We start from the raw sequence: 14020 nt of genomic DNA on the forward strand, positions 1-14020 counted from the left end.
GGGGAGGCTGGTTGGAATTCCAGGGGACCAGCATAGCAGATCAACCAGTGGTACAACAAACACTGGCCCATATGCTGCAGAGGGAGAGGGTGTTGCTGAAGTTGTGGTATCATACCTCTTGGCTGGGGCTATGGGGTTAGCATGGTTTTGTATAACATGTAAGTACCTTTCTCAGCTTGGCTTACAAGGAGCTTCCATGGAAATTATTATGTTGTTTTCCTACCTTTACTCATTGATGTGATACATTTTATGAAAGATATTCTAACATTCCAATTTGTTTCTAAGGTTTTTATTGGAGTTCAAATGCTTTTTAACCAAAATCCCCACCAAATCACTTGCAGGTTGAGGATTAGGAACCTCATACTTTGTGATTCCCAGGTAGGGGCTCTGGGGTCAGCCAGTTTGGATTTGATTCCTGGTTCTGCTGCTGTACATGCTGGATGACCTTGAACAGGAGACATAACCACTCTGATCCTGTTTCCTCTACTGTAAAATCAGATAATATTAGTAATAGTAGAACCAACCTCCCAGAGTTGTGGTGAGGCATAAGTGAAATCATTTTGTGAAGTGTTTAGCTGGAAGGTGTTTAGTAAGTATTATTAGTAAGTATTAATAAGTATTAATAATGCTTTTTTAGTTTATTGTTATTAAAATAGTGAAACTACTATTAGTAGTAATGACTTAATAGAAAGAATATCAATAAACTTATAGTAATGTAGGGACTAGGAACCGGGATGCTGGAGTAACTCTCCCTTCCTTACCCTCCAGAGACCTTCTGCTGGGACATGCCTAGAGGGTTTGCAGGCCCCTGTGCCGGCAGCTCTGGGAGTTCCTTGCTAATTCCTGACAAATTCTGGGGAGGTGGCCATTTGCACTTCTCTAGCCTTGCCACTACTACACTGAAGCTGGCAGTAGGGCAAGGCTGTCACTAGGGGGAGGCAAGCACAGTGGATGACTCACTTCCAGCGCACAATTTAGGGGCACACTCAGAACTCAAGATACTCAGTACTGGAGATTAAAAAAAAATTTTTTTTTAAATATACTATTGGAAAAAATGAAGCCACCAAAAAAAAAAATTCCACGATGAGCAAAACATCAAAATTTTAAATAAAGAAAGGATCAGAATGAGTGGTTTTTCCTTTTGTTTTAGCCTCCCATATGGCACTTTTAAGGTTTTTATTTTGAAAAAAAATTAAATGTATTGATCTTGATTATTGAGTTGGTTTCCCCTTACATGTCATAGTAAAGGCAAATGTCTCACTCCTCTCAGTCCGAGTCATTGTCCTGGGAAAGTGGGGGACCACGTGTTGGCCCAGGAGGGGCAAGTGGTGAGAAAGACCAGCTGCGCGCCTCAGGGGCAGGCGGGTTGCCGGGAGGGGACTAGCCCGGGGACTGGGAGGCAACCGCGCAGGCGCGCGGGGAGGGGGCGGAGGAGGCGCGCGCTGGGCGCTGCGGTAGGCGGCGCACGGCGCTCAGCCGCGCCTTTGAGGGAGTCCGCGCGCGAAACCGTCCTGCCGCCGTGCGCAGCGGGGCGGTTGAGGAGAGCGTTGGAAAGAGGAGCCGTGCTGAGTGGATTGGCGCCCCTTAGAGGCAGGGCGGAGGCGGCTGCCGAGGCCTGAGCCGTGAGTGGACCTCCTTGCCGTCCTCCTCCTCCCTAACTTCTTCTCCTCAGGATGCTCCGCCTACCTCGCCGGAGGTCAACCCAAAGCGCGCTCCCCCTCCCCACCCCCAGCACAAACACGTAAAAACCCACTAGGGACTTAAAGTTGACTTTTAACTGTTTTTATTCATTTATTTATTTTTTATTTTGGTAGTAACTTAGTGCTTAGAAGGTTTTGGGAGGTTCAGTCAACTTTGGTTTTAATTTGACTTTAGACAAGTGAGTTGACCTCTGAATCTTAGCTATAATGTAGGAATATAATTTTGCGCGCCTTTAAGATTTTTCTTCTTTTAAAAAATTGAGATAAAACTCACCAGTTTTTACCATTTTAAAGTATTAGAATTCAGTGGCTTTTATTACATGCACAATGTTGTGAAATAATCACTGCTATCTAATTCCGGAACATTTTTATTGAAATATAGTTGATTTACAACGTGTGTTAGTTTCAGAACATTTTTACCTTGTTTTATATAAACCCTGTCTGTACTCATGAGCAGTCACTCCCCATTCCCCTATTTCCAGCCTGTGGCAACCACAAATCTACCTCCCGTCTGTACGAATTGGCAGATTCTGGGCATTTCTTTTGTGGATGGAAATAATCAATAAACCAATTTATAATAGGAATAAAGAGTATTATTTCAGCCAAACTGACAACTGTAGCCTTGGAGACACCCTCTCAAATTACTCTGAGGAACTGTTCTGGGAGAAGGATGGTTTTATATCGTGTCAGAACAAAGATCATCAAATAAGTCAGGGACACATTCCTTCAAGATTTCAAAAAGAACCCAAAAAACAAAATTAAAAAACTGCTCAGCATGTATACAGTGAGTTAATAGGGTCCTGGCACCTGGAAAGGGAGTCTTTATCAACCAAGAAGTACCAGCATTGACATCCCATGAAGGGAGGCGTTTAATCTTTATTTTTAACATGGCCACTCTTTATTTCAGGTCAGTGCAACCTTTTCTTTAATGATTAAAGCAGATGTACCATGTAGGTTTGGTAGGCTACAAACAGGCTGTTATAGTTAGCATAAAGTTCAAGTTAAATCGTGTATAAACTAGAATGACTTCCTCATAACTCAATATGTGAAAATTTTTCCCACCACATACAAATAGAATCATATAGTATGTGGTCTTTTGTGTTTGGCTTCTTCCACTTAGCTTATTTTCAAGATCCATGAGTGTTGGTGTCGTATATTATACTCCAGATATACCACATTTTGTTTTTCCATTCTCATGGACTTCTGGATTGTTTCCACTTTTTGGCTATTATGAATAATGCTACCATGAACATTAGTGTATGTGTTTTTGTGTTGACATATGTTTTCTTTTTTTTTTTTTTTGAATAAACACTTTTATTATATAAGTTTCCGGTATATAGCAGTATAGCTCAACATCTGGATACATTACACAGTGATCACCAGACATATATTTTCTACTCCTAGAAACCTAGGAGTGGAATTGCAGGGTCATATGGTAATTACATGTTTAACCAAGTTTTTCCATGGCTGCCATACTACTTTACATTCCCACCATCAGTGTGTGAGGGTTTCCAGTATTCTACATTCTCACCAATGCTTATTTTCTGTTTAAATTTTTTTTTAATTTAGAAATTATAGCCCTCTTGGTGGGTAAGTGTTTCTTATTGTGGTTTTGATTTAAATTTCCCTAATGTCTAATTATGTTGAGCATCCTTTCATGTGCTCTTTGGCCATTTGCATAATTTCTTTGGAGAAATGTCTGTAGATCTTTTTGCCCATTATTTTACTGGTTTGTCGTCTTGTCGTTGCATTATAAGTGTTCTTTATATGTTCATAATATGAAATCCTTATCAGATACGTAATTCAAAAATATTTTATTCCATTCTGTGACTTATCTTTTCACTTTCTTGACAGTGTCCTTGGATGCTCAAAAGTTTTTGACTTGATGAAGCCCAATTAGTCTATATTTTCTTTTGGTGTCATATCTAAGAATGCATTGCTGAATCCAGGTTAATGAAGATTTCCCTATGTTTTCTTCTAAGAGTTTATTTTTTCAGCTCTTACTTTTGGTGTTTGATCTTTTTGAATTAATTTTTGTACATGGTGTGAGGTAAGAGTCCAGCTTTATTTTTTTGCCTATGCCTGTTACTGGGCCCTCTCCAGATTCTTGGACAGCAATACCATAGAAATTAATATCACTCCCACAAAGTTCTTAGGCAAGCAAAGCTTTTTCTTAAAAGGATAGATTATGCCCAGGGGAGAAGGTGGAAAAGAGTGCCAACTCCCTGAGAACTTTCAGGGAACAGGTTTTAAAGGCAGTGTGAGGGAGAGGGCCACAGGGTGCCTGATCAGCTTGAGCTCAGTTCCTAGATTGGTTGACATCAGGGTGAAATTTCAAGTATCATCAATCAGTCTTCTGGTTTCAACTGGTATGGAGTATACACACTTGCAGTCAGCAGTTTTCATCTTGTAGGGGTCTGCTTCCTACAAAAACAAATTGAGAATGTGTGTCAGGCCTTTTATGTATATCTTTCAGGGAATTGGGAGTTTGGTGATTCTGCTAGGTGGCAGATTTATGGTCCCACTTTTGTCCTTTAGAAACTATGTACATACATCAGTGGAACAGAGACAGAGTTTATCTTTTACTCCTGTGGGTCTCTGGGTATTGTCTCAGAGGCCCAAGTCTTTAGGCGCTTTGTTTTACTGGGCCTGTGAAGCCTGCTTGCTCAAGGCTGTTCCCTTGGTCCTTTTCCAAAATGATGGTCCTCTTATCTTCCTGTCTCATGCCTACTTAGTTGTTTAAGCGCTGTTTGCTTAAAAGACCATTATTTTTTGTTGAAAATCAATTGACCATAGATGTATGGCTTTATTTCTAGATGCTCAGTTCTATTCCATTTGATTTATATATCTGTGCTAATGTCAATACTGTACTGCTTTGATTACTGTCTCTTTGTAGAAAGTATTGAAAATCAGGAAATGTGAGACCTTAAATTTTGTTCTTCTTTTTTCAGTATTGTGTTGGCTATCCAGGGTTCCTTGCAATACCATATGAATTTTAGGAACAGTGTGTTCATTTCTGCAAAAACAGTAGTTGGGAGTTGATTGACTCTACATAAATTTGGGGAGTATTGCCGTATTAACAATACTGAATTTTTCATACACGTGGGATGTCTTCATTTATTTAGGTCTTCTTTAATTTCTTTTCCCCCCAGCTTTATTGACGTATAATTGACAAATAAAATTGTGGTATATTTAAAGTGTACGACATGATGACCTGATACATGAATACATTGTGAAGGAATTCCCATATTCAAGTTCATTAACATATCAATCACCTCACAAGTTGTCCCTCTCCCTTTTTTTTGGTAAGAACACTTACAATTTACTCTGTTAGCAAGTTGCAGTTATACAATACAATATTATCAACTATAGTCACCATGTTTTAAAGTTTGTACTCTTTTGCCAACCTCTCTCCATCTCCCTCACCACTTAGCCGGTGGTAATCTGGAGGTTGCACTGAATCTATAGATGGCTTTTGGTAGTACGCACATTTTAACAATAGCTTCTCTGATCCATGAACACAGGATAGCTTTTCATTTATTTGTTTCTTCTTTAAATTGAAGCATAGTCAATTTTCAATGTTGTGTTAGTTTCTGGTATACAGCATAGTGAATCAATTACACACACATATTTTTTCGTATTCTTTTTCACTATAGGTTACTATGGGATATTGAATATATTTCCCTGTGCCACACAGTAGCACCTTGTTGTTTATCTATTTTACATATTGTAGTTAGTATCTGCAAATCACAAACTCCCAACTTATCCCTTTCCCCCAGTAATCATAGGTTTGTTTTCTATGTCTGTGGTCTGTATTTGTTTTGTAAATAAGTTCATTTGTGTCATTTTTTAGATTCCACATATCAGTCGTATCATATGGCATTTTTCTTTCTCTTTCTGGCTTGCTTCACTTACTATGACAATCTCCATGTCCATCCATGCAGTTGCAAATGGCATTTTTAGTTCTGTGTTATAGCTGAGTAGTATTCTATTGTTTGTAGGTATACCACAACTTCTTTATCCAGTCATCTGTTGATGGACATCTGTCTTGGCTATTGTCAGTAATGCTGCTTTAAGTCATTTTGAGTTTATTTTTGTGTAGAGTGTGAGGGAATGTTCTAATTGCATTGATTTACATGTAGCTATCCAGGTTTCTCAACATCACTTGCCGAAGAGACTTTTTTCCACTGTATATTCTTGCCTCCTTTGTTGAAGATCAGTTGACTGTAGGCATGGGGGTTTGTCTCTGGGCTCTCTATTCTGTTCCACTGATCCACATGTCTGTTTCTGTGCCAATACCACTTTGTTTTGTAGCTTTATGGTATTGTCTGAAGTCTGGGAGGGTTATGCCTCCAGCTTCATTCTTTTTGTTCAGTATTGCTTTGGCAATTGTGGGTCTTTTGTGATTTGACTGTGAATGTTTAGACATAATTTCCTTTGGTCTATCTTGTTTGGGGTTTACTCAGTTTCTTTTATCTGTTGGTTTGTGTCTTCTGCCACATTTGGAAAATTTCAACCATTATTTCTTATATATTTTTCAGCTTCACACTTTCTCCTGTTGTCTAGGATTCTAACGAATTGTATGCTAGGTTTGGTTTTTGTTATCCTACATATTTCTGAGGCTCTGTTCATTTTTTTCAATCCTTCCTGTCCCATTTTCTTCATCTTCTATAATTTCTACTGATTTATCTTCAAGTTTAGTGGCTCTTCTATGTCATCTTCATTCCACTGTTGAGTTTATCCAGTGAATGTTTTATTTTGGTAACTTTGGGTTCTAAAATTTCCATTTGATTTTTCTTTGTATCTTTTATTTTTTTGTTGATACTTTCTATTTTAAATTTTATTTCAAGACTATGATTGCCCGCTTGAGCATTTTAATAGCTGCTTTAAAGTTTTTTTTTTTGGATAATTGCAACATCTGTGCCATGACATCATTAATATCTGTTGATTGTCTTTTCCTATGCAAGATGAGAGTTTGTGCCTTCTTGTAAGTTGAATAATTTGGGGTTGTATTCTGGGTATTTTGTGTATTAAACTGTGAGACTCTAGGTTCTGTTTAAGATTCTATGGAGAATGTCAGTACTTCAGTTTAGTAGGCAATTGACCTGGTTTTAGGATTGCCAGATTTAGCAAGTAAAATACAAAAAACACCCAGTTAAATGTGAATTTTAGATAAATTGTGAATAATGTTTTAGTATAAGTATGTCCCAAACAAAAAAATGTAATTTATCTGAAATTCAGATTTCACTAGCACCGTATATTTTATCTGGCAACCTTTCTTGGTTAGGGTTAAGCCACAGGTTCCATCCCATCTCTGGAGGCTGTGGTTGCAACATCAGTTCAGTTTTTAAAGATTTTGCTGTTCTAGTTGGATCCTTCTGGGGCCTGGGAAGAGTCCGTCTGCTCAGAAATCAAAGTGATTATCACACTAACTAGGATCAGATCCACTTAGATAAAGATCAAGGCTCAGATCAAGGCTGTAGTCTCGTTCCTCTGTCTCCCCAGTACCTCCGGTTTCTCCAAGGCACTCTTTTTTGTTTGTCTTCTGTCCAGAAGTCACCCACTTCCTTGGTTGCCTGCCACTGAAATTGCAGAAGTACTTCAGTTCTGGTGTTGTTCCTTGCATTCCCTGGCTACTCTTTCTGGTTCACTCACTTAAAGGAAGTAGCACCTTTTAGCATTAATGAAATATACAGCACCTCTTTGTCCCTCCTTGATTCTCTTAAAGTCAGTTCTGACTTTGACAGCCCAACAAGGCTGTTAAAAGTGATGCGCAGGAAGGAGATTCTGACACATATTGCAACATGGGTGAAACTTGAAGACGTATTATGCCTAGTGAAATAGGCCAGCCACAAAAGATTACTGTCACACAGATAAGTGTTTCCACTCATATGACGTACCTACAGTAGTCAAATTCCCAGATGCAGAAAGTAGAATGGTGGCTGCCAGTGACTGGGGGAGGAGGGTATAGCGAGTTATTATTTAAGGAGTACAGAACTGGGCAGAGGAAAAGGTTCTAGGGATGGAGGATAATGATGATTGCACAATAATGCGAATGTGATTGCTGCCACTGAATTGTGCACTTAAAAATGGTTAAAATGGTAAGTTTTATGGTATGTATATTTTATCATAATTGAAATTGCATAGCCTTTCAGTACCTCCTCCATATTAGCAGATGATCCCAGGGGAAAAAATCTTATAAGATAAGAACTATAATTTTTCTGATTTTTATGGGTGATAAGTAGCCATAGGTTAATTATTTTGCTCAGAATTACATGGCCTGTGAGAGAGTTAAGATTTGAACACAGGAAACCTTACTTCAGATCCCACATTTTTAATTACTGTGCCCTACTGTCCACACTGTGAGGAAAAAAATTCATGACTGTTTTGAATCCACCTAAAGCTTAGTATAGAATGTGGCACAGGGTAGGTATTAAATAAATACTAAGTATTCAGCATTATAATTTGTGAGAGTTTCTCTCAGAACCTATCAAAATAATGGCTGATATTCTGCATTTACAGTTTACATCCTTCTTTGTGAAAATGGGACTGTGTCTTATTGATCTTTGCATCTCTCTTGCCTAGTATGTTCATCCATATTAGAAAGTCATTGGATGTGAATGTAGTGAATTAATATAAAAACAGAAGCAGATAAGTACTTATTTCAAGTTTTTTTTTTGTAGTTATCTTTCAAGATCAATGAAAGCATAGGGTAGAACAATGAGGTAATCCTTCTACTTGACTAAAATTTAACATTTTGGCAGGTAACCTAAATTTTAAAAATCTTTACTTCCTTCTTAGATTTGAACTTCCATTCTTTGTGGTAAAATGGATTTGTTGTGGCTTAACCAGTTTGCAGCCCTTCTCTGGAAAAATTTCATGTTAAAGGTAAGTGAAGGTATCTGTGAGAAATGACAGTAAAGGTTAATGAAACTGAAAGGGGAAAAATTTAATAGCTCCTTTATTTCATTTTTGTTTATGGGTATTTTGTTCCATGGCTGAGGATAGCATTCTAAATGTGAAGACTACTAACAGAGTAAATGAACAGAGTGAATAATGAAATGTGGAAAAGGGTGAAAAAGACAATCCAGAGAACCACTCATGTTGTGGAATGAAGCTGAATAATGTTTGTATTGTATACATGTTTACACTTAAGGGTATAAATATACACATGTATGCACATACATATAATACAGTAAGGTTAATTAACACTATTTTGTTTCCCTTACAGAAGCGGAAGATAATTTCTTTATGTGTAGAAATCTTCATGACACTGATGTTCTCTGCATTGATTTTGCTTCATCGCAGAGATTACAAAAAGGAATTTCTAGAGGCGATTCTTTTCCATCCTCTTCCCTTGAATAGGTTGCCTGCTTTCCTCACTGATGGGAAAAATAAGTATGAATTGGTTTATGTGCCTTCTGAAAGTGATGCGGCAAAAACTATTACTGAGATGGTGCAAAAAGATTTAAACGCCAGCCTTGAAGGTTTGAAATTGTGATGTCTAAAATGTTTTTTGTAGAATAATTATTAATTTGTTTTAGGAGAAGCATGTTTCAGTGACTTTCACAACTAGTGCATTAATGTCTTAAATATAACATTATGGACTTTGTCAAATAATATCAACATATTCTTTGTATAATCATAAACAAAATACAGTATTTAAAATTAGATGACTGAGTTATGTAATTCTAAATCTTCTTTGTCTCTGATTGTGCTTCTAAAACTAGGGTAAGTACCTGGTTGTGTGCCAAGGGGACACAAAGCCTCAGGGTGAATTTGGTAGTTTTTTCCTGGATGCATAAACTTTACTTGAGGTCATGAATTTTAAACATTTTATAAAAATATGACTTCAAGTGTAATATATAAGTGCATTTGAAAAGAAGATTAAAACAATGTAGAATTACACCAAAAACATCCTTATCTCCTTACACTGTCCTTACTCTGCACCTAGTTTCTCTTCTTTGTCTCCCACAGTTAAACACACTGTCAGAAATTTGATAAGAATCCCTCCAGCCTTGTCTCATGCTTTTACATACGTGTATATTATTTTTCTCATTTTAAGAGTGTTGTGAAATGAGGAAAAGGTTGATAATACATATTTACTTTGCCATCTTAAAAAAACCATCTTTGAAAATGAAAATGTTATATTTATGTAACTTAATGCAAAATTCCCATGAATTTTAAAAATATAGTCTATGAATCTCCAAAGAACTTTAGTGCTTCTGATGGGCTGATTTAAGTTAACTTTAAGGTATGTGTTTTAAAAAAAACAGAGTAAAATGGGAAAAAAATCACGGTTATTAAATATGAAACAACAACAACAAAAACAGTCTAAGGAAGTGTTCTAGGTCAGGGGTCAGCCTATTACAGTCTGCGAAGGTTAAATCTACCCCACAGTCTGTCTGGTATAGGAAGTAGAAGGTCATTGGATGTGAATATAATGAATTAATATAAACACAGAAGCAGACAAGTACTTATTTCAAGTTATTTTTTCGCTAGTTATCTTTCAAGATCGCTGAAAGAGTGGAGTAGAACAATGAAATAATCCTTCTACTTGACTGTATGTGAAGTAGAAGATGTGGACAGGCTGCTGTTTCTTATCTTTTGCTACTGTGAGTCTATCAGTGGAGAAGTATAAGAAGCATTGTCATTCTGTCATATTGAGGCCATCATGAGAGAGTGTGCCTGAAGACCAGAGTAGAGGTTTGATGGGTTGAAGGTCCAGGGTGGCATGGAAAATAAATGTCTTATTATAAAATCCTAATTTAGAGGGAATGAAGCTGAGAAACTTTCCTCCTCTTGATTAGGTCTCATACTTTTTTTAGTTTCTGTCGAAGCAAATTCCTTAGCAAAATCATCTAGTGGCTATGAGAAGATAAGTGTAGGAGTCTTTATTTGGAAAACTCCCACATTCAGTTTTGTGTGTGTGTGTGTGTGTGTGTGTGTGTGTGTTGATTTTGATTGGGTAACTTTTAAAAAATTAAAAAAACATTTTTTTGTTGAGGTATAGTCAGTTTACAATGTGTCCATTTCTGGTGTACAGCACAATGCTTCAGTCATACATGAATATACATATATTCATTTTCATATTCTTTTTCACTGAAAGCTACTACAAGATACTGAATATAGTTCCCTGTGCTGTACAGTATAAACTTGTTTACCACATTCAGTTTTTAGTGCTATTCTGAAGAATTATAACTTAGAAGAAAAACTTGTTCACTGGAAGCTTTCAATCTATCATTTCAAGTTCAGATAGTATAGTATCTGAACAGTATAGCATAGCATAGAGTAATGCAGTATAGTACAGTATATCCACTAGAATTATGGTAGTTTGTCATTAGAAACCTGGTGTTGGGTAAAACTCTGATGTTGGTATTTATAACTTGCTTTAATCAATACAGAGTGATTATTCCTGATAACCTTTGGCAAAAAATTCTTGAGGATTATATAGTATTTTATCTTTAGCACTATGAACCAGAAGGACCCCCCTCACACACACATTTGACTTTGAACAATTTCAAACATATAGAGAAAATGCAGAAAATGCTACAAGTCACCAAGTAACAGTCGTCGCATTTGCTTTATCATTATCTCTCTTGCTCTGTCTCTCTCCATATGTATATATACACACATATATAAGTAATATGTATATATCAAACATGTAAGAATATATATAACGTTGCTGGATTTTTTTCTGAACTGTTGAGAATAAGTTGTATTCATGATGACAATTCATCTTCAAGCACTTAATGTATTTCCTTAGAATTAGGATATTCTCCAACAAAACCTTTGTAATTATCACACCTACGAGTTTTTAAATTGATACAATGAAGTTATCTAATATGCAGTCGATATTTATATTTCCCTAGTTACCCTAATAAGGTTCTTTAGAGCTTTTTTCCTTTCTGTAATCCAGGATCCACCTAGAGATTTATAAATCTGCATTGGGTTTGGCAAACTTTTCTGTAAAGGGCCAGATAGTAAGTATTTAAGTTTTGTGGGCTATTAGGTTTCTATCAAATATTTTTTTTAAAAGAATGCTTCAGAAATGTAAAAACCATTCATAGATTACAGACCTATATCAAACAGACTGTGGGGTAGATTTGACCTTTACAGACTGTAATTGGCTGACCCCTGACCTAGAACACTTCATTAGACTGTTTTTGTTGTTCTTGTTTTGTATTTAATAACAATGATATGTTTTTCCCATTTTACTGTTTTTTTTAAAACACAAGCTTGACTTTTTGAAATTCCCAGTATAAGTGACATCATACAGTGCTTGTCTTTCTTTGACTTATCTGATAGCTTAGCATAATGTGCTCAAGGTCCATTCATGTTGTCACAAATTACAGGATATCCTCCTTTCTTATGGCTAAATAATATTCCATTGTGTACATGTACCACATAAAAATCCATTCATCTTTTGATAGGCATTTGGGCTGTTTCCATACCTTGGCTATTGTGAATGGTACACTATATATATGTGGGAGTGCACATATCTCATCATAATCCTGTTTTCATTTCCTTTGGGTGTATGTCCAGATGTGGAATTACTGAATCATGTGATAGGTCTATTTTTGATATTTTGAGGAATGTCTATATTGTTTGTCGTAGTGGTTGGACTAATTTCCATTCCCACCAATAATGTATAAAAATTCTCTTTTTACTCCAGCCTCCCCAGCATGTATTGTCTCTTGTCTTTTTGATAATAGCCATTCCAGCAGTTATGAGGTAATATCTCAGTTCTTATTTGCATTTTCCTGATGATTAGTGATGTTGGTCATCTTCTTAATGTGCCTGTTGGCATTTTCACGTCCTCTTTGAAAAAATGTCTATTTAGTTCCTTTGCCCACCTTCTAACCATATTTTTTGTGATTTTATATATATATATATTTATATATCTTGTCTATTAACCCCTTACCTGATATATGGTCTGCAAAATTTTTCTCCCATTCTGTAGGCTGTTTTTTCATTTTCTTAATTGTTTCTTTTACTGTGAAGACATTTTTGATTTAGATGTTTGTCCCATTTGTTGATTTCTGCTAATGCTGTTTGCACTTTTGGTGTCACATCCAAAAAAAAAAAATTGTTGCCAAGACTGATATCGCTCAGCTCTTCCCTAAATTTTCTTTAAGAGTTTAATGTTTAAGTCTTTGATTCATTTCTAGTTAATTTTTGTGAGCAGTATAAGACAGAGGTTCAGTTTCATTGTTCTGTGTGTTTCTCCAGTTTTTCCAGCACCCTTTGTTGAAGAGACTATCCTTTCCCCATTGGGTGTTCTTGTCTCTCTTGTTGAATGTTAATTGGCTATATATGCTGGGATTTAATTCTGGACTCTCTCTTTCTGTTCAGTTGGTCAATGTGTCTCTTTTGTGCCAGTACAGTACTATATAAAAAATAGTTTTTATTATTATGGCTTTGTAGTATACTTTAAAATCAGGACTTGTGATACCTTCAGCTTTTTTCCCCCATTTTTCAGGATTGCTTTGGCTACTTGGGGTCTTTTGTGGTTCCACAGAAATCTTAGGATTGTTTCTTCTATTTCTGTGAAGAATGCTTTTGATATTTTGATGGGGATTGCATTGAATCTGTGGATGGCTTTGGGTAGTGTGGCCATTTGAACAATATTTTTCTAATCCATGGACATGGGATGTCTTTCCATTTGTTTGTGTCTTCAGTTTCTTTCAGCAAACTCTTGTGGTTTTCATTGTGTAGATATTTTACTTCCTTGGTTAAATTTACTTCTAAATATTTTGTTGTTTTTGATGTTATTGTGTTAGGATAGTTTTATTTATTTCTTTTTCCAATGCTTCATCATTAGTGTGAAGGAATACAACTGATTTCTGTATGTTAATTTTGTATCTTGCCACTTTATAGAAATCATTGATTAATTCCAACAGTTTTAAAAATAATTCCCAGATTTTTTATATATAAGATCATATCATCAGCAAATAGTGACAGTTTTACTTCTTCCTTTCTGATTTGGATTTTTTTTTTTTAATCTGTCTTACCTAATTGCTCTAGCTAGGAATTCCAGTACTGTATTGAATAGGAATGGTGAGAATAGACATCTTTGTCTTGTTTAAATTTTTCTCCATTGAGTATAGCTTAGTTCTGTCATAGATGACCTTTATTTTGTGGAGTTATGTTGCAAATTGGTGTTAATTATTCTTTAAACATTGGTAGCATTCGCCAGTGAAACTGTCTGGTCCTGAAGTTTCTGTGTTGGGAATTCTTTTGATTATCATTTCATTCACTTGATTTGTTATTGGTCTGTTCATGTTTTCTATTTCTTCCTGATTCAGTCTTGGTAGGTT

General features: G+C 36.2%; 1 protein-coding gene across 5 annotated transcripts in view; it reads left to right on the forward strand.

Moving 5' to 3' along the window:
• The first annotated feature begins 1484 nt into the window (after positions 1-1484).
• LOC102542898 (phospholipid-transporting ATPase ABCA3-like) overlaps positions 1485-14020 on the forward strand; it is a 92441-nt gene continuing 79905 nt past the window's right edge. For 3 of the 5 annotated variants that reach the window (XM_072942769.1, XM_072942772.1, XM_031687525.2), the window contains exons 1-3: positions 1485-1622; positions 8502-8588; positions 8932-9187. In XM_072942769.1, the coding sequence (XP_072798870.1) occupies positions 8529-8588; positions 8932-9187 (316 nt within the window). In that variant the 5' untranslated portion in view covers positions 1485-1622; positions 8502-8528. Of the gene's footprint in view, positions 1623-1677; positions 1697-1860; positions 1880-8501; positions 8589-8931; positions 9188-14020 lie in introns of those variants that run through there. The other 2 variants (XM_072942771.1, XM_072942770.1) reach the window with 2 other exon arrangements.

Source organism: Vicugna pacos, chromosome 18, assembly GCF_048564905.1.
Source record: "Vicugna pacos chromosome 18, VicPac4, whole genome shotgun sequence".
In the NCBI taxonomy this organism is placed as follows: Eukaryota; Metazoa; Chordata; class Mammalia; order Artiodactyla; family Camelidae; genus Vicugna; species Vicugna pacos.